Source organism: Polyergus mexicanus, unplaced genomic scaffold, assembly GCF_030449975.1.
Source record: "Polyergus mexicanus isolate NDT 795.1 unplaced genomic scaffold, iyPolMexi1.0 SCAF_9, whole genome shotgun sequence".
Lineage (NCBI taxonomy): Eukaryota > Metazoa > Arthropoda > Insecta > Hymenoptera > Formicidae > Polyergus > Polyergus mexicanus.
In genome coordinates, this window is record NW_027223329.1 from 8,534,477 (window position 1) to 8,557,144 (window position 22,668).

The window sequence follows — 22,668 nt, forward strand, 5'->3', positions numbered from 1 at the left end:
CTCTAATCTTGACATCGGTAACACCGGTCTTTCGACGGGTTTATTAAAATTAATTAAAATTAAAATTCTAAGAAAATCTAGATAGGCGAGATGTTAAAATTCCTTCGACAGTGTCCTGTTCACTACTGAATTAAGTGAAACTTGAAACACCGATGATCCCCGCGCGATTTTCGCGGGACCAACAATAATCCAGTCGAGGATAGCTCGCTTGAGGATTTCGTCTGAGGTCAGGATGGCCTCCCCGTCGTCCGAGAGCTCGAGGGGCGCTCGACGGCGCACCACCGGTCTGCCGACGCGGGTTCGCGTCCACGCGAGCCAGGAGAACGGCATCGGCGGCGAGGATGGACGCGACGACTCCGGCCTCTCGTCCGAGAGCTCGACGCCCACGAACGGATCGCCGCCACCGCGACAGTCTAAGACGCCGTGCGGTGGCCACGTCTCCTCCTGCTCTGGCGGCGTCGTCGGCGCGATCTCCGCTTCCTCCGCGACAGCCTCACGAGCCAAGAATAATCCCGGAAGGTAGTGAATCCCTCGTCTCACCGGGGGAAGCGAGGGCACTATCAGATATTTCCGAGTAGCGTATATAGGGAGAGATGTGAGATATATAACAGAAGATTAGATGCTGCGCATTTATTGTTGTATTTTGGATGGGGATTGTCGTGATTTTTTTCGACGAGAATTATGGATAATGCGCGATTATGTTGCTTTCTTGAACCTCTGTTGAATTTATATTTATTTTTGGGAGCCACATCATTCTCGGCTTACTATTTTTATTATAATTTAATTCGTGTATATATAATCTGTCTTTATACTGTATTTATATCTTAATGTATGCATGATGAATTATTTTATTCTGCTCCATTTTGTTTTAGAGAATGAAAAGAATACTTTTCTAATGCTGAAAAAAATGCTAATCGCATAATCCTCTTCGAGAATATAGATATATCCGCCTGTCGATACGAGAGATAATGAGTTTCATTCTTTTTGTTTCAGAATTGGAAGTGACAGGATGTCAAGGTTGTTACGTAGTAGATCCGGAACAGAGTCACCGCGTTCATTAGACAATATACGCAATCGTCAAGTTTCTAGTCCTATGAGAACGTCGGGAAGTGTAAGTTGCAAATTTATTTCTTCATTCTCAGAGATGTAAGTTTTCAATGTCGAATTTGTCGCGCTCACGCAATGTCTCGTTGATCCGCAGGTTTCATCCTCGTGCGTCGATTCCGGGGACGAGTCGAGCCTCAGGATAGATCGCGGAACGTACCAGTACATGTTCCAGGACATTGTCTCCATCAAGACGATGCTCCTGAAACTCAAGCGAGTCCTTCAGGAGGTACATAATAATAAATGCACACCGTTGCTCGCTTGCATTTCACGTTTGCACATCGCTTTCTTTTTTTTTTTTTTTGCGTCTTGCAAAAATGCATTTCGTTCGCCGCCGAAGCGTTACAGTTCGTCTTACACATTATCCGACTGCAAGCGTTATTCCGTTACTTGTACACACGATGCGCTATATTTTTTATTAACACGATTCTTTTTATTTTTCATTTTTGTCGTCCTTCCTGATTTTACGTCTCAAGTCAGGGGAGAACGATTTGACGAGGGTACGTTGCATTGATTTTCTTTACTTTATTGTCACTAATTTATTATATCACCTCACTCGCATGTGTGTGTGTGTGTGTGTGTACGTGTAATATATATAAATTTAAATATCCATACGAGACTGAGTAAAAACCATATACATAAAAATTGCAAGAGAGAGAGGAAAACAAAACTTTTTTGTTATAATATTATTTTACTCAGTCCCGACTATATATACGAGTTATAAGAATTATCAGCGACGCTAAAGATAAATATACAAGTCATTAATATTTGATATTGATTTTTAGGCAGAAACTCTCAACCCATTCGATAATCCAAAGGTAAGAGATTTGTTTAGAAAAAATAGATTGAGAATATATATATATTTCAATGCTTGTTCAATCGAATGTAAAAATAACGATTGCCGATATACTTATAGAATGGCCTCTTCTGTAACCTGAACGAGGGTGGTACTACCGACGTGAGCACGTCACCGGGAAGCGGTGGTAACAGCATCGCGGACGAATTGACGGACTTAAGGAGGCAGGTGGTGTTTCTTCAGGGTCAAGTGGAGGACCGAGATCGTACCATACAATCGCGGGATCGCACCATCGAGCTACTTGAGGTAAATAACGAGGTAAATTGTTTATCGCGATTAGCCATATTGCTCTGTGCAAAAAGCTCGCCTTGACCGGGGATCTAAATCTTAAATCGGTAATCATTCTCAGAATACTTTTTGTCGAAAAAAGTGAATAATCTGAATGTGACGTATTGATCTTCGTAGCTCCAGATGTCGAAACTTCAAGGACCTAAGAACGGCGACACTCAAAATTGCATCCTACCGACGCGCAATAACGATATTTTCTCCGTGGACACGTGTAACGCTGCAACGCAAACGGAGAAGGTATTACTTTCTACATGTAATTGGATCACATATTCAGTCCCCCTATCTTACATCATTTACGTTCTATTTTGATTTTGTCTCGTCGCTTACTTTCGATTATTATGATAGTCACATTTCTTTTGCGAGTATATTTTGTTTGTTATTATCATTATTGTTAAAGTTGCTTTCTTGCACTCGATTAAAAACAAAAACACATTTTTCATTTGCGACTCTCTAGACACGTCCAGTATCGGCGGGACCCTCGCTCCTACAATCACTCCCACAGGATGGCGTTATGGGGCCTCTCGTTAGGTGAGAGTTTATCTTGTTTATTCTGTCCAATCGACAATGATATTCATATGAACTAAACATTTATATATACGTTTAATTTTTTAAATCTTTAACTTGACGTAAAATATTTCTCATAATTAATCGAGTATTGTCATTGTCGAATAAAAGTTGCGGATTATTACGCGCTTGTGTCACTGACAATTGCATTTAAAATATATCTCTTTCTGTGTGTCATGTGCATCATAAATAATATATCTTTTTTGCTACTCTGGTTCCGCCCTTTACTTGGGTAATTCCACATGAAGCAGCTTCAGGATCGGGAAGGTAGAGTGCGTCAGTCTGTGTGACTTACTATTGGGATATGTACTCCTCTCTGCATTTAACGCCCTCATATTAGTGCACCTCTTCTATTTTCGTGCCACTTGTTTGACAGTTCGTTATTGACGATTGCGTTCAGTTTTGCATGCGATTAAATAATTTAACTTTTGTTCTCAGCTATTCAACCAAGCTAAATCTTGTTAAAGTAAAATTAAATTTGAATTATTGAAATTTATATTTTGATACTAATATAAGTATAGTAATTTTGTTTTATATATACATTATTTTATATAAAACTAATAATATACACGTTGATATATAATTAATATATAATATATAATTGATTGGTTGAATAGCTATAAAAGTTACAGTTTTGTACTTATTCCTTATGTTCAGCTTCATGTCATGTCCGATGAGCCCATTTTTCTTTTTCGAAAAGAAAATAATCGAACGATTGTATTTTGCGATAATCGACAAGAGCCTAATTTTTCTCCATTGTAAAAGTCGATATAAATCTCGAGAATATTTTTAATTTATTCGCACGCGCGAATGCGTATAGATCGTAGATCAATATTGCTTGCTACTCCGTATTTATAAAATCGATGTTTCTGGCATGTAACATTAACATAATATGTTTTCGCCTCAATGCTAGCGCGACAATTATATTATATTGATATCCTCCCAAAATTATCTCTTTTGCGATAATATATTAGATTTACAATTCGTAATGTTTCACGCTGCTTTGAATAGCCATGTGCGGTGAGTCTTTTTCACTCAATTGATTTCAAATTTTTTTTTACTCGAACTGAATTTTTCATACTACTCATTTATTTCCATAAAGCACAGTTGTAATAAGGACAACTTCTCGATTGCAGTTGGAGTGACTCGTCGGACCGTCAGCGACTTTCGATGCTCTCCGAGCTTAAGTCCGCCGGGAGCCCTCGCAAGCCAACCGAACGTTTACCTCATACGTTAAGACTCCGTCAGGAACAGATCCCGACACGTCGCACCAACGCGCACGCGAGGAGACACTCGTCGGAGACATTCGTGTCCGGCTCATTCACCAAGCCGAAGGATTGCGCGAAGTCGCCGTGTGATTCTAACGACGCGGAACAACGCGATGTCAAGGTAGAAGGAAACGCGATCAAATCCCTTATTCCGACGCCTAGGAAGCTTCGGCTTTAACGATAGGGGACGCGACGATGCTCCGTTATATTATCTTGTCTATGTAGCAACGTTTCTTTCGTTCCAGACGTTCGAATCCCTGTCGAAGAACAGAAAATTCCACAAGACAGATTAATCGTAAATATATTATTCGATTCACATATGAAACCTATAATTTTTCTTCTGATAAATTTTGTTTAAATCAACACTAAGTCAGTATTTCAACTTTATCTATTATATAAATTATTTATTGAATTATACGATCTCTCTGTACGTAACGCGATTTAATTTATTATTCATCGCGTCTCGACCGTGATTCGGACGTCCAAAACCGATCCTCCAAACCGGTCCAAACGATCTCTCGTTTCACCTGTTCTTGTAATTATAATTTTACCGTGCACCGCAAAATTCACGTTCCTTGTAACATGTAACGACGCCGTTACGCGCTCGTCTGATATAATTTGCTGCCGTACTTATATGACGTACTTGTGTAGAGAGTGTCGAGCGCGAGAGAATTCATTTATTTCTGGGCGGATATTTCGAGCAGCATATAATTCGTCGCGCACACGTACAAGTGTGCACACACTTGTTAATATTAAAGATGATATTAATCATCTCATCTAAACTCGAGTGCAAAATTAGAGATTAACGAATGATCTGTATCGCAAAAAATCGCTATGTCTATTCGACGATCGGTTGAGATCTGCGGCAGAAACATGAGAAAAATAATAAATTATACATATGTATGGAATTTTTCTCCGAACAATTTGGCAACCGGAAATATAAAAACTCTATACGCCTTTCAATTTGAATAAAATTTCAAAGGTAGATATATGTATATGTATATTTATTGAAAAAGGATTTTTGTAATATAATTTACTGTAAATATGAAAATACAAAATTTATTTCAAGAATTATATCAACGAACAATTATAATCGAGAAAATTAATCCAGTTTTTCGATGAGATAAATTTAGAATTTTCGGCCAATATTTCTTTTCGACGTAGACATGCGAATGTTTTAAAAAACTTACAAATTTATAATTTTTATGTATATATATTAAAATTATTTATTTTCTCTATAAAGAGAAAAAGAGATTCGTTAAATACACATTATACTTATATATATATATATTGCTGTGCATTTATATCAGGTGAGTTTTCTCTCTACAATTACGTCACTCGCTGTGATTCAATCAAGAAGAAAAAAAAATAGATGCAGTTAATTATTGTTTATAACGTCACGTGCAAAAGTATGTTGCAATTGATTTATCGGCGATATTCAAATATTACTATTATATACGTTTGAATAATTTTGAGAAGAAGCGGAAATCACATTTCTCGTGACGGATTTGGTACGATCGTAATTAGTAAAGCTAGGGTACTATGTAAATTCCACATTTGTCGCTTTAATTTATTGCGTGTTTGGTATGCGCTTGGTGCTAGTAAGTCTGTACTCAATGTATGATATTTAGTCTCTCCTGTCTTTCATAAGTGCATTCCAGCGTACTTTTTCGCGAAAATATGTATTTACATATGTATTAGCGTGTAAGATTATGCATCAGCAATATTGCTGATAGATTCAAAAATATTAAAACAGTGCGCCAAAAATTTGATTTAAAAAAAATTCACTCGCAGATTAAATCGAAACGCATTAGAAATATAAAGTATTCGTTCAGACGGAAGAATGTACATTGCCATTATTTTTCAGTAATATGGAGGTCAGAAAAAACTAAATATCATATATATAATAATTGTATATTTATTTGTTTATATTTTAATTTATATGGTGATTGTATGCAAAAGGAGAAACGGAGAGAATGAGAGAGCTATAATGAAAAAGAGAGAAAGAAAGAGAGAGAGAGAGAGAGAGAGAGAGAGATGTATATGAATCTCATTAATTTTTTAAGAAATATATGATAAAAAAATGTGGACTAGGGAAATCTTAGTTTTTCCGCAGGGCTACTTTCGCGAGACGCAATCGAGTATTTGTGGAAATGTATCGAGTAGTTATCCGAAATTCGCTTATCATTGATAACGAATTAATAGATCTGGTATGGAATAAGTTAATAGCAAATTCGATTGGACGCATTAGAGCGCACTGGTGTACCCTAAAGATTATTGTACATAACAACGTAGACTGAAAAAAAATTGTTAACTTGACTAAATGCGTTCAAGTAATTACCATTTTTTTAATTGAATGATTTATATATTTGAATCAAATACGACATATTAAATCTAACATGACGTATATTTGACTTAAATACTTAAATATTTCAATTTAAAAAATGGTAATTAGTTGAACGGATTTAGTCAAGTTAACAATTTTTTTTCAGTGTAAGCATAAATAATGAAACATTAAGATAAATAGTATTAACAATATGAGTTATCATTATTCGTATTGAAAAACAATGATAATAGCTCTTAGTATTAATAATTTTACTTTTTTAATTATATATGCCATTATAAATTTGTGTACAATAATCTTTATATGTGCACTAGTGCATCCCATCAAATTCGCTCTAAGTGACATAATTTCATTGGTATTATCGATGAGTAATCGACATTGATATTAATCATCCGCCATTACATCTTTGAAGAACGAGAATTGGTCGAGTCAACAGCTAGAGCGATAATTTCGAAAAAACGCAAATTCATTGTGTTGTCGCATCATAATAAATGTTATGGCAAATAAAGGATATACATAAGATAGCGATCACCTATTTATTCTCCGACAAAATGTCCGATGATTGTTCGATCGTAATTACTTAATTGATAAGTCTATACAGTTTTCAAAAATTCTCATATAACGGTTATTTCCGAAGAAGAACACTCTACTTTAATGTCCAATATAATAATATACGCGCAAGACACAGATATCTCTAAGTTAACTCTAGCGACGTAATGATAGCGGATTAATTAGGTGAATCGATAAATAATTAATGAAAGATATTCATTCTTGTGTAATCGTGATAAGAATTCGTACTTGTCAAAATGATTCATCCAGTTTTTAATCGTACGTTCGCCTACCTAGTCCCAGAATGTCGCAATAAAGACAATTTTATTCGACTACAGTATTTTTCCTTTTTACCCAATTGTAAATACAAATCGGTTCATCGATTTTCTTTTACACATCGAAGAAATAATTCTCGTGAAGTTCTCTCCGAGTTCTGTTATTGTTTTATAACATATATGATGCTTTGACATGCGTTGCTCGCGATTAAATGCGCACGCATTTGTATACATTTTCCAATTTTGTAAATTTGATTTGGAAGCTTGAAGTTCGTATTGTCAAACTGTGACACGCGTGTCACAACAAGTCTCGCGTAACTTATAAGTCTCTCTCTATATATATGTATAGATAGATATATATAAGCGATAAGCAGAATGTATATATTCGCAAAGATACGTGTCAATTGGACAGATTTTTGCCGGGACTGTTTACAACGCTGTGCGTTTACAGAGACGTGTTTGCTCTTACATTTGAGATGTGATGGACGACTCGAGTGCGGTCTGGCAGGAGAATAGTATACGCGCATTTTCTATTTTATATCTTTGATAAAACGTGTCTTTTGTTCCTTGCATATCTCTTCTATCAAATCGGAATCGAATTATCTCTTCTCTAATTTAAGTTCCAGTTATAGATTATCTCCTGGAGCGTTTCGAACGAGGTGAGATTTACACATGGGTCGGTAGCCTCCTCCTGGCGATCAATCCCAACGATGAGATTTCCATTGACGATATTTATGACTTGTCGCGTGTTAACGATCTGTACGATAATGTCTACGATGTAACTCATAAGGAATTAGCACCTCATATATTCGCCATGGCGGCCAGAGCACACTATAGAATAGTTCAAGGTCTCGGGAAGCCTAGCCAGGTAAATCCAGGAAGTTTGAACCGCTCCTCGTGCACACCTTATCTTCTCATCAGATAAAATAACGTTTCTACATTTCTCGTAAAGGTGATCGTCCTGAACGGTGAAACTGGAACAGGAAAGACCTTCAACGCGTGGAAGGCGCTGGAATTTTTGACCGCCCGAAATGCATTCGCCGACAAGCATCGAGGACGAGATGCAGCTTGCTGCGATTTCGTGCAGAGAATCACAGACGCCTGCCGTTTGATATCGGCCTTCACGGTGGCGTCCACCGAGAGAAACGAGATCAGCTCGAGACACGTGAAGCTCGTGTGGCTCGAATATAAGATGGGCAGCATTTGCGGTGCGATGATATCCTCATACCTTCTAGAGAGGAATAGAGTTACAATGGGTCATTGCAATTTTCAGATTTTTTATCAGGTGATTTTCGCCGAACCGTATGGTATGTCTTGCGTTATTCAAGATTCACTAAGGCGATCGTACGTATTTCAGATGATGACTGCGTTGACGGATATAGAGTTCGCCGATACTGGATTATCGAGGGACACGCGATATTTTATGTCGAGCGATCTGGATTCTGTGAAAGGACAAGAGCTTCGCGACGGATTTCAAGATACTTTGAAGGCAATGGATATGCTAAATTTTACGAAAGATCAAAAGAAAAATATCTTTCAAGTTCTTTCTTTGCTCATCCATATGAACAATATACGGTTTACGCAAGAGGACGATCATTGCAGGATTGATACCGATGATCAACGTATATATATAACTGATATAATCTTTCTACTATAAAATCACGCGCATTCACATTCATTTATGCTTTCATCGACGACTTGAACCGAGCAAAAAAAATGAAGTAGTTAGATGGAGAATACGTGATATTACGTGATTTGCAGAATCCAAGGAAGCCTTAGAGAAGACATGCAAGCTAACTGGTCTCCAGAAGGAGGATATCACCAAACTACTTACATCCACCCTGATAAATCCGCAAAGTTCCTGGCAACGTCACACCGCTTGCCGACGTAATCTCACCACTGAGGATGCCTGCTGCTACAGGCTTCGCAGTATCATCCGCCACTTGTACGATCTTCTTTTCCACTGGCTGATCAACTCTATAAACGGGATCCTGTCTACCCGTCTGTTCAGCGAACGATTAGGTATCATCAGAAATCTCTTCAATATTCCAAATTGGCGAAATCGATACACTGATACCGATATGATAAATCTTCTCGCTCTTCAGGGATATTGGACGTTTTCGGATTCGAATGTTTCGATGCAAACGGTATCGAGCAACTCTGCGTTAATTACGTCAACGAGAGATTGCAGTGGTATTTCATGGAAAAATATTTGGAATTTCGTCAAAAAATTTTGCAAGAAGAAAATCTTATTGAGGACGCGGAACCGCCGGAGATCGTGCGATTATATGAGAATCGCTTGAATATGATTGAGAAACGCTTGTTTACTACTCTCAACGACGTAATGTGTTTCTAATAAATTTTTAGACTATATATATTTAATAAGAACTACTAATAAGAAATATATATTTATCTATAAAATAATCTTATAAAATTATCTTATAAAATAATTAACCGAATCTTTGTATAGATATGTTTGTCAACAGTTCCAAGCGATTTGTCCACATTAATACAGCAAATATGCGCCAACGGTTGTCCCGAGACAAAACGATTTTTGAAAGTGAGGAATGAAAATTTCGTTATACAACATTACTCCGATGCCGTGGAATATTCCATTAACGATCTGCTTTCCAAGAATATCGATAAGGTATGGACGATGCGTTTGATCTGATTGCACATATGATCCTAAAAGTTGTTATGAATTTGAATGTATGTTAAAAACGTGATACAGATTCCGGACGAGATAATTGTAACGTTTGGCATGAGTAAGAATACATTTCTGTATTGCTTAATTAACCGGAGTCAGTTACATTACGAAAATGGAAAAGCCAAGAAACCTACGATGCTTTCCAAGCTGCGACATAACGTGGACTTGCTGATACAAGAGTTAAACAAATGCGACGCACATTATGTCCGTTGTATTAAACCGTGGTATAATAATATTTAACGACAACATACGATCTAATTTATTTTTGAATAGAAATTAATTAATTATCTATAGGCGACTTGATAATCGCGAGTGGGACCGAAACAAACTTCGCAGGCAACTGGCTAATACGGGTATTCTCGACGCTCTGCCTCTGGCTAGATGTAAATATTCGATTCACTTCACCTACAAAGAGTTTTTCAAACGCTATTGCTGCAAACGTACGGCTAAAAGTTTCAACAATTTTTATAATGCATTAAGCTTAATGTGTGCATATTTACTGATTTACTTTTCTACAGGAACCTCCGACTTTCGCGTGAGTCGCAAGAGATCGAAGTCTTCTCGTCTAAGGGTGAATCATGATGACTTATCGGTACATTACGGGAAGCATTTCATCTTCTTGACAGAGCATACTTTTTTACAATTAGAATCTGCTAGGAAGCGACTTCATGTTGAATGTGTCGGAAAAATAGAATCTTTCTGGATAAAATATAGCAAGTATCTCTTTATGTAATCGTCTTTAAATTGGTTAAATTTTAGAACAGGAGAAAATCTGCAAGTTGTTAAAAAAGTGTCGTGCAACAGTCGAAAATAAAAAGAACGCATAGATCGGGTAACTTAAACATTAATAGAACAGACATTTTAATTCCACATCTTAGGAAGGCGATGACGAAAATGACATCGCAGATTATAGATAAAAAAAATCAAACTAATTTATTTTGTATCTGTGCAGGGAATAATCGGCGACAAAATATAAAAAGAAACACGGCTGATGATATTCAAACGATTAATATTGAAAATAAGTTGATCGAGAATTCTCAACTGGAATGTAAACGTATTATATCCATAGGAATATGTGTCTATGCAGAGACATATTGGCGACAAAATACAAGAAGAAACACAACTCGTGATAATCAAGCAATATTTAATATCGATATTCAAAATGAGTCGACTAAAAAAAATCAATTAAAAAATAAATATGATATGCAATTAACAGATTATTCCATTATACAAGGAAAACCTCCATTTATACCGCCAAACGTATCGTATAATAAAACTGCATATATAATTCATTGGTTAGAAAATGTGAGTAAAGCGATGAATATAAAAAATATTGGATCAACTTGGAAACAATTGTCAATAAGACACAATCAACTCACTGATATTCAATCACAAGATGCAAGGTCCATGCGATCAAATAGCAATAGACTTCATATGGAAAACAGACATGAGAACAATCTTGGAGATTATAACAAAGTATGTAACATTAATAATGTAATATAATTTGTCTCTATTTTCTTTCATTAAAAAAAGTTCGATTTAGAAAGAAGATGTACGCGTTATACGATATGGAATTTCTATGTTATTCTACAAAAACGGAGTTTTGAGTCGACGTCGTCCGGCAAGGGTAAATATCGGAATTGAAATTACAAAAAGAATTAAGAAATTAAAAAATATTATTATTTTACAGCTACCAGTTAGAGTACACACCCGTCTCACGTGTTTAACTAATTCGCATTGTTTGGTACATACGGAACTACCACATGGTCTACAGGATTGTCTTTAAAACAAGATTTGTACAATATATGTAAGATTTAACAGACCATTATATATAATTTATAGAAAGAATATATAAGTTTCTAATTTTTATTATTTTTTTTGTTAATAAAATTAGATAAAAAGTTTACAAAACAAAAAATTTTCAAAATTTTTCTTGAGTGACGAATCTTGAATGACGTGAACAGGAACTCGCGTCATAAAGAATAGAAATTTATGAGATAAAAGCTTACGAGATGCTGCGAAATAGATTAGCAACTAAAATCCCATCAGAAATTTCATAAAAGAGAGACTAACAATAATTACTTTGAGAGACTTGTAGTTAACGAAAAGAATCACGATTAATGTAATATAAAACGATGAAATAATCAATGAAAGTACTTATTATGTATGTTTTGATAATGATGTTTGAATAAATGAAATTTATATTAATTTATAAACAAACATGTGCCAAATTATAAAAATTATAGGGACCTTTCTTTCTATCCTTAACAACGAGCAGTCTGCGCGATGCGATTAGAGCAAGAGTAGCTTGAAGATCGCTTCTCAGAATATGATAATTAGCTCTTAAACTGACACGCCTCAAGTTGCTTGGAGGAACTGGACGACCACCAGCAAACGCAAATCTATAACCATACGTTCAAATTATAAAATACGAATTTATACATTCACGTCCTCTCATTAATTTTATATGATGTGTACCTTATCTCCCGTCTCGGTCCTCTCAGGGTGGAATCTGGAAATGCGGTCTGTCGATCCCACAATGTTCTGTTGTTAAGTAACGGCCTGATTTTAACATACTTCATCTTGCCTTTGATGATGATAGGCAACGTGCCAATCTTCTTATTACTTCTCCCTCTTGTATCATTGTCATCATTAGCGGGTAAATAAGGTAATAATGAATCTCCGTAATGTTCGAGCAAAGAAGTAAGATCCAAGGAATGACCCTGCGATCTCACGAGGGCGCAAACAGCCAGCTATATCGATTATAAATATAGATATAGATAATGTACAAACGCAATATGTATCAGAATTAGAATAATATAAGAGCTAGTACTAACAGCTATTTGCTCCCAAATAATCGAACCAGATGAAGCATAATACAAAATATTTTGTATGGAAAGAGTATGTTCGGCCTCGTGTTGGAAAAATATAAGTGGCTGGAGACTCGCTAACAATTCCACTGCCATTATCCTCTTTTTATAATGATCCACGCTATCTATTTCGTTCTTTAAAAGAACACTCTGCAACGTTGGTATATATCTGTCAACATCACGAACAAATCACAGTCCAGAAAAGTCAATCTTTTATTTCTTAAAATGAAAGAATATTTTATAGTTCTCGTCTTACTTGTCGGCGATCGATGGCCAGCGAAGCATCAATTTGAGTGCACATTCTTTAAAGAGCACTTCCAAATTCGGATGTATAAAACTCTGACTCAGCAGTAATTCTAGCAATAAGTCGGTCATTTTATCTACCTGAAAACAAACAAATCAAAATATTTGTAAGAATTCAAGAAAAATGCACATACATGTGTAATCTTTCTGTGATTAAGTACTGATATTAGATGATAAGGATAGACAGCTTCGCTGTTGCTAGCAATGGCAATTATGAGCTCGCAGGTACGTGTAGAAACGCGGGTATATTGTGCATTATTTAAGATCAACGTAGATCTAGCGATAGATATCAATTTATCTATGACTCCCTCATTACCTAAATGTACATTGGTAGCGCAATCATTAAGCAGCACCTAGAAATATCAAAAATGTTAAATTTATCTAATTATAATAATATTAGAAAACACTTTTTATTTCCATATACTTGAAAAGTTTTCTGCGAGCCATTAAATAAAGTTTTTAATGCACGTTTGGCATAATTGACACATGCTTCTGTCAACTTCTTGTCGCATATTTCATTATCTATAGAAAAAAAGAGATATATATATATATATATTTCATGGAATGTACAAATTAAAAAATTGAAAGCAAGAGAAGGATACAAAAATAGTATAAACTTTTGAAGAGTCTACCTTGCAGAAATGGCACATTAGTTTGAGAGAAATTCGACGGGTTGTTTATTTGGTGAGCAAGATTAATGACAGATTCGTTAGGCACATACACCTTAGCTTCTGTATGATACTCTGGCATGGATTCTGGTGCACCAAGAATCGGATCTGCGTCACACAAGTTAGTGATGACCGCATTTACATCCATAGATGTTAGGCGTCTTCTTTTACTATGTTTTAGTCTTGTAACACATTTCTGAAATTCCAAGATGAATAACGTTACAATTATATCATAATGTACAAATAGGAAAATGTATTATTTGCTTACATGTAGAACTTCTCTCAAGCGATAAGAAGCATCTTCGGCTAATCTTTTTAACAGTGGATCTGGCAATGGATGCATACCCAATTCCTCACTGATGGTAGAGATCCATTCGGTACTAAGCATGGCATATCTCCTTGAATTATTATCACTTGTAATACTACTGGTGCTCGCATCTTTATTGTTAGCATTGATAAAAGAATTACTGTATCCCATAGTAGTTTGATTTGCCAACATCTCTTTCATGATCTACACGTTCTCAATGTCGATATAACAACTGGATTTCGCGTCACGTTTACCATGTACAAACACGTCGATAAAATCTTGGCATTAGCTATCAAAGTGGAGTAATGTTTACAAACTATATAAACTGAATGTGCAACATAATATTATATACTGTGTACATCTACATACTCGTAACACGCGATGTCGTATTTTCATGTATGAATAAAGTTATTCTAGCTTTAATTTTTCGCAGCAATTAATGTCAATAATGACATTAATAAAAAAAATGTTGAGCTTGAATATATTTTTTAACTGCGTTCTCTTAATTTCGTGTTTCTCTGTCGAAATTATTATCGTAATACGACGAATGCTGTTGAACGCGTACTGATTGGTAGCCGACAAGTAGTCAAGCGCGGGAGACTCCCGTCAATGAATTACTAGATTTCCTGTTGAATGAATATATAAATGTTTCATTATTAATTGTCGATATATTAAAATCTAAAAATGGAACACTGGAAAAAAGATCTACATTAAATATATACACATACGATAAAATAATACTGCGACAAGCAATCTATCTAACTTGAGGATGATAGCGAGAGTTGGAATGCGCTTCCTTCGATATGTATCTTTGAAAAATCGCCGGAATTATTAGGAGCAATGTACTTCGATAGGAAGTATGCGAATAGGGGATTATAAGTCAAAAAAAGATGAATGTTAGCATCATAAATACCATAAATTTAGCCGCAAAATTTAAATTGACGATTTATTTCATTTTATTTTACCTCTTGTCAAATTATATTCCCTTAATAATATAGCTGGTTTTTAGAGAGGTTTTTAGAGAGTATGCGATTCGCCGAATATTTGCATCCTGACGTCTTTGTTCTGACCAATCAAATACTACTCTACTCGATGAATAGATTTTCGAACGCAATGCACCCGCATGCAAAACCACGTGCGTGCGGAGTGAGCTGTCGCATAACCTAACCTAACTTTAAGTTTTGTGAAAACAGACGAAAAGACTCGATGAGTTTCGTTTTAAATAATATTTCAAAAATTTGATAAAAATTTTCAAAGAAAATGAATGTTATACCCTGTATCACGTGGGTGAGAAGAGGAGTCGCCGCAGCCGTTCCTGAAAGGGTTAGTATGGTCCAATTATGTCTCTAGGTTACCTCAATTGTCAATGTAAAAATGTTATTGTATATTTTGCGTGATTATTTAGGTTGAATTAAAGGCCGACGAGCTCGAACAAATTATAAAAGAGACACAATCCGCTTTAGAGTATGTAATAAAATAATATCTGATATAAGTTATATTTATTTATTGAGAAAATTATTTACAACTCTCTCTTTTTACAGAGATGAAGATTCTGATGAAGAGGCAAGTTCCTCGAATACAAAATCGAATATAAAAAATACAGAAGAGTCTCTCGCAGCTGGCATTGATGAATACAACTTTCAAGCTTATGATGATGAAAGTAAGAGAAAAAATTAAAGATACTGACTTATGTTTGTAATTACATTTATAATTAATTAAATAATAATGTTTATTTTGGTTTTGCAGATGGCGATATGTATTGCAACCTTACCACTTTAGCCAGCTTTGAAGTAGATGGAAAAGATCCTTTTATAACAAATGATGATGAAGATTCAGAAAAAGAGGATGACATTATTAAGGCTGATGATAATCTGGTGCTGATTGGCCATGTTGAAGGAGATGCTAGCATCTTGGAAGTACATGGTTTGTATAAAAATATTAAATATTTTGAAGGTAGATAATTTTATATAGATTTGATAATTTATGACAATTTGCAGTATATAACGAAAGGGAAGGATCTTTTTATTGCCATCATGATATATTATTACCTTCATTTCCATTATGTATAGAATGGCTAAATTATGACTTTGCAGATACAAAACCAGGTGAGTAGTAACAGTATAATATCGTACACACATTAATGAAGCATGATAAATATTTAAATTATAAATATTTATTGATTTTTAATTATAAATTTAATTTCTTTTTACAGGTAATTTATGTGCAATTGGCAATATGACTCCCATAATTGAGGTATGGGACTTAGATTTGATAGATTGTTTAGAGCCAGCCTATAAATTAGGCTGTAAACCGAGTAAAAAGAAGAAGAAAAAGCGCGTTGGCCATAGGGATGCAGTTCTAGACATAGCATGGAACCAGAATTATATGTTAGTTTTTAAATTTCAACAAATACATTTAATGAAATACATGACCTTATAATAAAAACTACTGAGAGATGGACATCTCGTTTCAGGCATGTGCTTGCTAGCGGTTCGGTCGACCAAACAGTCTTATTATGGGACTTGGAAAATTGTAAGCCCGTGACTAAACTAGATTCGTTTAATGAGAAAATACAAGCGTTGAAGTGGCATCCACAGGAAACCCATCGATTATTGACAGGATGTGCAGACAAGTATGTTTGATCATTGTTATAAATATTTTCTAGATAAACATCTACATGTAATTTCCTTTTAGATTAGTAAGATTATTCGATTGCAAAGAGGAAACACTTGTACAAAGCTGGGAGGTATCAGGAGAAGTGGAGAGGGTGTTGTGGAATCATTATGATCCAAATTATTGCATTGTACGTTTTATAGATGTCTCTAATATCAATTTTCTTTATACCCATAATGATTGTATTTGTTTGCAGGCCAGCACAGATAACGGTTATATAGAATACTTTGATGTAAGAGGAGACAAGCCTTTATGGCAAATCAAGGCTCATGAAAAAGAAGTTACAGGTAGATAATTTCTTTTTATTTTATAAAAAAAATAAATTTGCTTTATATATATAGTTTCTTCTAAGTTCCATAATTCTTATCTAATATATCCATCTAATATTCTTTGCAGGTCTTTCTCTTAGCACATCAGGTCTGTTAGTTACTTGTTCAAACGACGGTATAATGAAGATATGGGATCTTCTCGACCAAACAGTTCCTATTCTTATATCGGAACGGTCGAATAATTTAGGTGCTATTCAATGTCTCGCGTCAAATCCGGATAATGGATTCATATTTGTCGTTGGTGGGGATAATAAAGCGAACAATATTAAAATGCTAGATCTCAGAGAGATTCCTACAGTGCGAGAGAGATTTGCGGATGCGGGACGTGTCGCGTCAAATTCGGTAATGGAATTCAAACAGGAGATAATGGATGTCGCCAACGACATGGAAGATATGGAAATTGAAAATCTGGAATCATCAAGTGTGCAAATTAAAAAAGAGAAAGAGGAAACTTAAGATATATCTCTATATATAGCATATTAAGATTTATATATGTATATATATATATATTTGATAAGATAGCCAATTATTAAAACATGCTTGTGTTCTTTCTCAAAACATATGATTTATTGTTTTCCTGTTAACAATATAATGTTAACCTGATGATAATTTCTCAAGAATATTACGTTTTGTAAAACTGACAGTTTTATTCGACTATTGATCAAATTTTCGTATTGTACGGTATGAGTTAACAATGTAACATTATATAGAGCTCACGTATTTATTAAAAGAAATTATTTTCAATGAAATAAATTCTTGATTTATGATGTTATGTATATAATAATGTACGGACAAGAACATTTATTTAATTTCTTGGAGGTACTACAAAATGAGATGCATTTAAAAACATTGTATAAAATTTAAAAATTTAGTACAAATTTGAAAATACATTCTACTTTGAATTCTTTCATGTTCCATTTAAAATACATAAAGTTGCATCATACAGAGACAAGCAGGTTACATGTATTAGATGGAAACTAATAAAGCAGCTTATATGATTCTACAAATTTGTAAAAATATCATTTGTTGCATATTTCTCTTTGTGAAAATGATCACGATTTTTATTATTATCTGTGGTACTTATCTGATTATCTAATAATTAGATATCTGCAAGAACTAAAATTTTTATGCAACTCTTGTGATTTGTTTAGTTAAGAATTCAAAACAAGTGGGCCAGGGGGGAGGGAGAGCAATTGTGAAAATTCTTTTTACAATGCATTTTTAGATGAATATTATTCGTCACTTGAGTATACACAATGTTCGGATTCGTCTATTAATTATATCTCTTAATCGGATACTGACAAAGTCCTATATTACTTTCATTTCTTAATGCAGAATCGTATTACAATAATCACGGTGGCATATAACTATTAATATTAACAATTTTCTTACACAACTCTTCCCTTTCTATTTTATATGTTTGTAAATTTTTCCCATGGTCCTTGCAACTGCAATTTAATTTTGAATAAATGTAACAAAACTTCGCTGTTACGAGCGATTTCTTTTTCGGGCAGTTACACAAATATGATGATGTTCAAAGCTCTTTTTTTATGTCTGCACATATATATCTGCATTTCTAAGTAATTGATGTAACGCGTTTTTATTTTACAATTTTAAATCACTTATTTGCTAGAAATAAGATGTCATTTTAAATAATTTTTTTCAGGAAGCGTAGTTTTTTTAGATATTCAGTACGAAATACGAGTATATATTACATTGTTGAAAATTGATATTAAATCTGTACATTTTCAGAAACATTAAATGTTTTCAGACGTAATCAGCTAACAAATCCAATTGTACGAAATGAAAAACGCAATAAATTAATCAAGGAGACATGAAATATATGTACTCGGTGGAAATTTAGATAAACTGGAATGGGATAAAAGATACATATGTGTACCAACGCCAGTAACGCTGGTAATTATTGTAAGCAAAATCAATAATACACAATCATTGACTGTGACATTAGTTAACGAATTTCAAATATAATATGACAGTGGTCTCGTAAAAATTCAATGACAGTCGAGGACATTATTATGTCAGCAATGACTCAGGAAATTCCATTTTTGACTGATAATGTTGAGTCAGATATTTACAATTTGCTTTTTTTTCTTTTCTTTTTACATTTATAAATCTAGAATCTATGTCACATTGATAGACATATTAAATAAGTTCAATAAATATTAAAAAATAATAAATCGATATCGGTAAGGTAAGCGTTTTTAAGTACAATTTTTTCGCTAACGACGCGAAGGAGAGCAACGCGAATTATTCAATCCGTTCACTTCGCGCAAACAATCAAATCGGTGTGATATACAATGCATATATTCTTGTTTTTCTTTCACTGTTAAATAGTGATATACAAATCATTTATAGTCAATAATATTTTCCATTGATAGCATAAAATGTCTGACCTCATTGGGTTCAGATAATCTGGCGACGCATACAACAAACGAGCGAGAAGTGAGAGTCAATAATGGTCGTTTTTGGTCTAAAGGATGATGACAGTTGACCATAAAGATTGATATACATACGTCGTACAATATATTATTTAGAATAATTCGTACACATATGTAACATTAGCACATTGAACTAGGCGTCGGTTCCTACATCGAGGTTTCTCGAGTCCTGACTGGAATCGTGCTGGCTTCCGCCCTCGGAGCTAGCGTTGCTCGATTGGTCCGAGCCCTTCTTCACCTTGGGCTTGTATTCCGTGATAGTGACGGTAACATTGTTGACTGTCACTTCGTTTGTTTGCGCGGTACTACGGTCGATATTTTTTAGACGCGGCGGATGCCTATTTTTACGCCTCGGTTTGTCCATCTTGCGTTCCTTCTCCTTGACGCCGCTGGTCGTGCTACCGCCACCGCCACCGCCACCAACACCACCACTCCCTTCTTTCTTGCCTGGTTTTAAAAGCGGCACATATTGTTGCTGCGCAACCTATACAAATCATATTACAAGTTGATTAATTATACTAATATCTGCAATGATTTTGAAGTAACAATGGAAAGAAGATTAAAAAAAATAGAAGATATTTGAAATCAGATAAAATACATATGTATATATAAAAATTATTTTGAAAGTAAATGTAATATATTAATGTTACAAAACGTTATTACAAACTGACCTGTTGAGCTACTAATTGGGGGTTTATGCGGGGTTTCCGCGTAGAGGTTCCTTTGCGGACGTCACACATGAGGCACTTAAATGCTTCCGCTGTATTCCTAAAAGTGCAGACACTGCAGTCCCAATAATTTTCTTCCAAAACCTTCGCCTGACGTTTTCCGCTTCCCGAATGGTTCATTGTTCGTTGCAGTCAATCGTAGAACGCTGTACCTTCTCAAGAGAAAGTTTCCCCTCTTTTGAGGCACCTTCGGCCTCATTAAATTTTGCGATTTTATGAACACTGGATATTTTTCGACAGAGCGAGACTAAGGATATGCAATAAAAGTGCTAGACGAATATCTAAGACAGTGTTCCATACATCAACTAAGCGAGATACACAAGAGTCTGTTATACTCGATTGCTCCGTATTGGCCACCTATGTCTCTACGTTGTATCACTCTGACATTACACATTTTCTTCCAGTGTATCTGCAACAGAAAACATCTCATTATGTAATACAGAATTAGCAATATTACAAATTTATATTTAAAATATATATTTGTAATATATATGTATAAATAATTGTAGTTGTTCTACATATATTTAATAATAAGTGTATCGTTCTCATAGAGGCATCAGCATTTTATCGATACATATACAGATTGATTGTTCAATGAAATCAGGAGAGCCTGAAGAAATAAAATTAATAAATACCTTGAAAATGTAACAAGCATCTCTTCCGAAAGAAATAATTATTTTTCTCTAAATTTATTTAACTAATGAAAAATGTAATTAAATTTTAAACAAGTTTAAGTTTCCACAAAACCGCACAAAGAAAATTCATGAATTCCTTCGAGAGGCTCCGACTTTAACAATTGAACAATCGACGCGTCATTGTCTTTATTTATCAATACGAAATTGACCTCATCATCTGTCTAGGGCGACAACTCACATTATTTACACTTGACGTTCACTGATAGCGAATTCGATCGCACGCACCGATCGCGCACACGGGACGCTTCTTGCTCCTCCCGTTGAAGTCGTCGCACGATTATATGTCACGAGATCTTTTTATATTTTATTCCACCAAGAAAATCTCGCTTCCCGAACAGAGCGTAACGTCCCAATAAATTGCCGCTCCGCATCAACTTGGACGCACTCTCGTCCGATATGTATTATGCACCAGAGCGGAATCGGCGCGTGTCCGATGCCGAATTCGTTATTCGAAACGGCGCCTCTCCTGTCGCAAGTCCGTCACGCTTCTGCCAAGAGGAAATACTCCGCGCTATCTCGGCGCTTGTTTCCTCCAGAGCGAACGACTTCGATTCCGGAGTCACGCCGGTGATGCGGTTACGGGACGACAACGCATCCTCTCAACGGGGAAACAGATGGACTCGGTCGACGCATTGTCGCGCATATATGGATGCATGTGCATATACGTATATGATATGTATGTGCGCGCGCGCGCGCGCGTGTGTGTATTACTACACGCACACGACGAGTGTTCGCAGGATTCGTTCGCGCATTCCAGCGTCGGTCGACGACGACGAGCGGAAAAATCGCGGGGGTTCCGAGAGAGAGATATATATATATATATATATATATAGATAGAAAGAGAGAGAAGCGAGGAAGGTGAACTTGTTCACGCCGTTCTGTGTCGCTGTTACTGCTGCCAGCCGAGGTCGCTGACGACCGTGCTGGCGAGCGACGGAGGCGTACTCGAAACGCGTACCCGAGACGGCTAAGAGGAGATGGTGGAGATGGAGAAGGAGGAGGAGGAGGAGGAGGAGAATATTGACAAACAATCCGGCGGCGGGGCGGGGGGAGGGGGGAAGACGATTGCGCGCGGCTCCGTCGACGGCCGCGCCGCTCTCGTTCCGTTTCCGTTCGTTCCATCGCGTTTTCCTCGGAACGCGGAACAAAATAATGCCTCGTCCCTCCCCCCCCCCCCATTCCTCGACGCGGCGATTCACAGGTATATATACGCACATATATTATTAACGATTAGATAAATCGAATGTTTCATTTCTCTTCTTTTTTTATTTGAACAGCGACACCGAGGATAAATTTTATTTGTACTTCTTATCTTTTTACGATTTATTCAGAAAGAGATAAGAAAAGGCGTTATTTACTTATAATGTGTAATATTATATAGTGTAACAACGAAAGGGATTGCGTTCGATACCCGATATGTATATATATAATGTGTAATAAAAAATGTCTGCGTATTATTGTATTTTATATGTAATACATAATAAAATATCTGTATATATATATATATATATATATTGTATAATAATAATAAAAATCACTGTGTATATATATTTTCTTTTTCTTTATGTCACGGACGAGAAAGAGATATTATTGTTTACATTCACGCTGTATATGCAATATATATATATATATGTAATATCGTAAGATGGAGATGTGTTTATATATAATGAGATTATCATCC

The 22,668-nt window shown here is 35.5% G+C and overlaps 5 protein-coding genes across 20 annotated transcripts in view; 3 read left to right on the top strand and 2 right to left on the bottom strand.

The window, feature by feature from the left end:
- The window catches only part of LOC138936118 (serine-rich adhesin for platelets), a 29,401-nt gene extending 22,096 nt beyond the window's left edge, over positions 1–7,305 (top strand). For 4 of the 11 annotated variants that reach the window (XM_070301218.1, XM_070301216.1, XM_070301221.1 and 1 more), the window contains 8 exons: positions 994–1,111; positions 1,202–1,333; positions 1,581–1,604; positions 1,890–1,922; positions 2,021–2,218; positions 2,366–2,485; positions 2,703–2,776; positions 3,949–7,305. In XM_070301218.1, coding sequence (XP_070157319.1) covers positions 994–1,111; positions 1,202–1,333; positions 1,581–1,604; positions 1,890–1,922; positions 2,021–2,218; positions 2,366–2,485; positions 2,703–2,776; positions 3,949–4,258 — 1,009 coding nt within the window. In that variant the 3' untranslated portion in view covers positions 4,259–7,305. Of the gene's footprint in view, positions 1–993; positions 1,112–1,201; positions 1,334–1,580; positions 1,605–1,889; positions 1,923–2,020; positions 2,219–2,365; positions 2,486–2,702; positions 2,777–3,060; positions 3,804–3,948 lie in introns of those variants that run through there. The other 7 variants (XM_070301225.1, XM_070301226.1, XM_070301223.1 and 4 more) reach the window with 7 other exon arrangements.
- Positions 7,306–7,663: 358 nt separating this feature from the next.
- LOC138936119 (myosin ID heavy chain) lies at positions 7,664–12,145 on the top strand. 4 transcript variants are annotated; one of them, XM_070301230.1, is made up of 13 exons: positions 7,664–7,763; positions 7,869–8,116; positions 8,201–8,533; positions 8,606–8,870; positions 9,010–9,270; positions 9,354–9,589; positions 9,719–9,895; positions 9,980–10,179; positions 10,250–10,395; positions 10,474–10,668; positions 10,908–11,431; positions 11,499–11,762; positions 11,850–12,145. In XM_070301230.1, the coding sequence occupies exons 1-12, from the start codon at positions 7,730–7,732 to the stop codon at positions 11,739–11,741; spliced, it is 2,862 nt and encodes a 953-aa protein (XP_070157331.1). In that variant the 5' UTR covers positions 7,664–7,729; the 3' UTR covers positions 11,742–11,762; positions 11,850–12,145. The 4 variants fall into 4 exon arrangements, with proteins under 4 accessions (XP_070157331.1, XP_070157333.1, XP_070157330.1 ...); XM_070301232.1 differs by having other exon boundaries at positions 11,499–11,582; positions 11,646–12,144; XM_070301229.1 differs by having other exon boundaries at positions 11,499–12,145.
- Positions 11,159–15,112, bottom strand: LOC138936123 (uncharacterized). 2 transcript variants are annotated; one of them, XM_070301239.1, is made up of 10 exons: positions 15,069–15,112; positions 14,473–14,729; positions 14,065–14,392; positions 13,761–13,992; positions 13,553–13,650; positions 13,290–13,481; positions 13,082–13,209; positions 12,793–12,994; positions 12,434–12,708; positions 11,159–12,357 (listed from the first exon to the last, which is right to left on the bottom strand). In XM_070301239.1, exons 3-10 carry the CDS (start codon positions 14,302–14,304, stop codon positions 12,165–12,167), a joined length of 1,560 nt encoding a protein of 519 aa, XP_070157340.1. In that variant the 5' UTR covers positions 14,305–14,392; positions 14,473–14,729; positions 15,069–15,112; the 3' UTR covers positions 11,159–12,164. The 2 variants fall into 2 exon arrangements, with proteins under 2 accessions (XP_070157340.1, XP_070157339.1); XM_070301238.1 differs by lacking the exon at positions 15,069–15,112 and adding an exon at positions 14,832–14,910.
- A 69-nt stretch (positions 15,113–15,181) lies between these two features.
- Positions 15,182–17,809, top strand: LOC138936243 (periodic tryptophan protein 1 homolog). The gene is made up of 10 exons (XM_070301481.1): positions 15,182–15,426; positions 15,509–15,567; positions 15,645–15,763; positions 15,850–16,026; positions 16,101–16,208; positions 16,316–16,490; positions 16,577–16,735; positions 16,798–16,906; positions 16,973–17,063; positions 17,173–17,809. Exons 1-10 carry the CDS (start codon positions 15,364–15,366, stop codon positions 17,559–17,561), a joined length of 1,449 nt encoding a protein of 482 aa, XP_070157582.1. The 5' UTR covers positions 15,182–15,363; the 3' UTR covers positions 17,562–17,809.
- A 272-nt stretch (positions 17,810–18,081) lies between these two features.
- Positions 18,082–21,954, bottom strand: Rybp (ring and YY1 binding protein). Of its 2 annotated transcripts, none has more exons than XM_070301483.1 (3): positions 21,166–21,954; positions 20,236–20,701; positions 18,082–20,048 (listed from the first exon to the last, which is right to left on the bottom strand). In XM_070301483.1, exons 2-3 carry the CDS (start codon positions 20,410–20,412, stop codon positions 19,698–19,700), a joined length of 528 nt encoding a protein of 175 aa, XP_070157584.1. In that variant the 5' UTR covers positions 20,413–20,701; positions 21,166–21,954; the 3' UTR covers positions 18,082–19,697. The 2 variants fall into 2 exon arrangements, with proteins under 2 accessions (XP_070157584.1, XP_070157585.1); XM_070301484.1 differs by lacking the exon at positions 21,166–21,954 and adding an exon at positions 20,928–21,125.
- Between the last annotated feature and the right edge of the window lie 714 nt (positions 21,955–22,668).

Excerpts from the sequence above, each read along its gene's own strand:
- Rybp (XM_070301483.1), bottom strand. The coding sequence starts at position 20,412 with ATGAACCATTCGGGAAGCGGAAAACGTCAGGCGAAGGTTTTGGAAGAA. Across the intron at positions 20,049-20,235 it reads CCCAATTAGTAGCTCAACAG|GTTGCGCAGCAACAATATGT; the intron begins GTCAGTTTGTAA and ends TGATTTGTATAG.
- LOC138936243 (XM_070301481.1), top strand. The coding sequence starts at position 15,364 with ATGAATGTTATACCCTGTATCACGTGGGTGAGAAGAGGAGTCGCCGCA. Across the intron at positions 15,427-15,508 it reads CCGCAGCCGTTCCTGAAAGG|GTTGAATTAAAGGCCGACGA; the intron begins GTTAGTATGGTC and ends GTGATTATTTAG. Across the intron at positions 15,764-15,849 it reads TCAAGCTTATGATGATGAAA|ATGGCGATATGTATTGCAAC; the intron begins GTAAGAGAAAAA and ends TTGGTTTTGCAG.
- LOC138936123 (XM_070301239.1), bottom strand. The coding sequence starts at position 14,304 with ATGAAAGAGATGTTGGCAAATCAAACTACTATGGGATACAGTAATTCT. Across the intron at positions 13,651-13,760 it reads TAATGTGCCATTTCTGCAAG|ATAATGAAATATGCGACAAG; the intron begins GTAGACTCTTCA and ends TTTTTTCTATAG. Across the intron at positions 12,358-12,433 it reads GGACCGAGACGGGAGATAAG|ATTTGCGTTTGCTGGTGGTC; the intron begins GTACACATCATA and ends GTATGGTTATAG.
- LOC138936119 (XM_070301229.1), top strand. The coding sequence starts at position 7,730 with ATGGACGACTCGAGTGCGGTCTGGCAGGAGAATA. Across the intron at positions 8,117-8,200 it reads GTCTCGGGAAGCCTAGCCAG|GTGATCGTCCTGAACGGTGA; the intron begins GTAAATCCAGGA and ends TTTCTCGTAAAG. Across the intron at positions 10,396-10,473 it reads CAAACGCTATTGCTGCAAAC|GAACCTCCGACTTTCGCGTG; the intron begins GTACGGCTAAAA and ends ACTTTTCTACAG.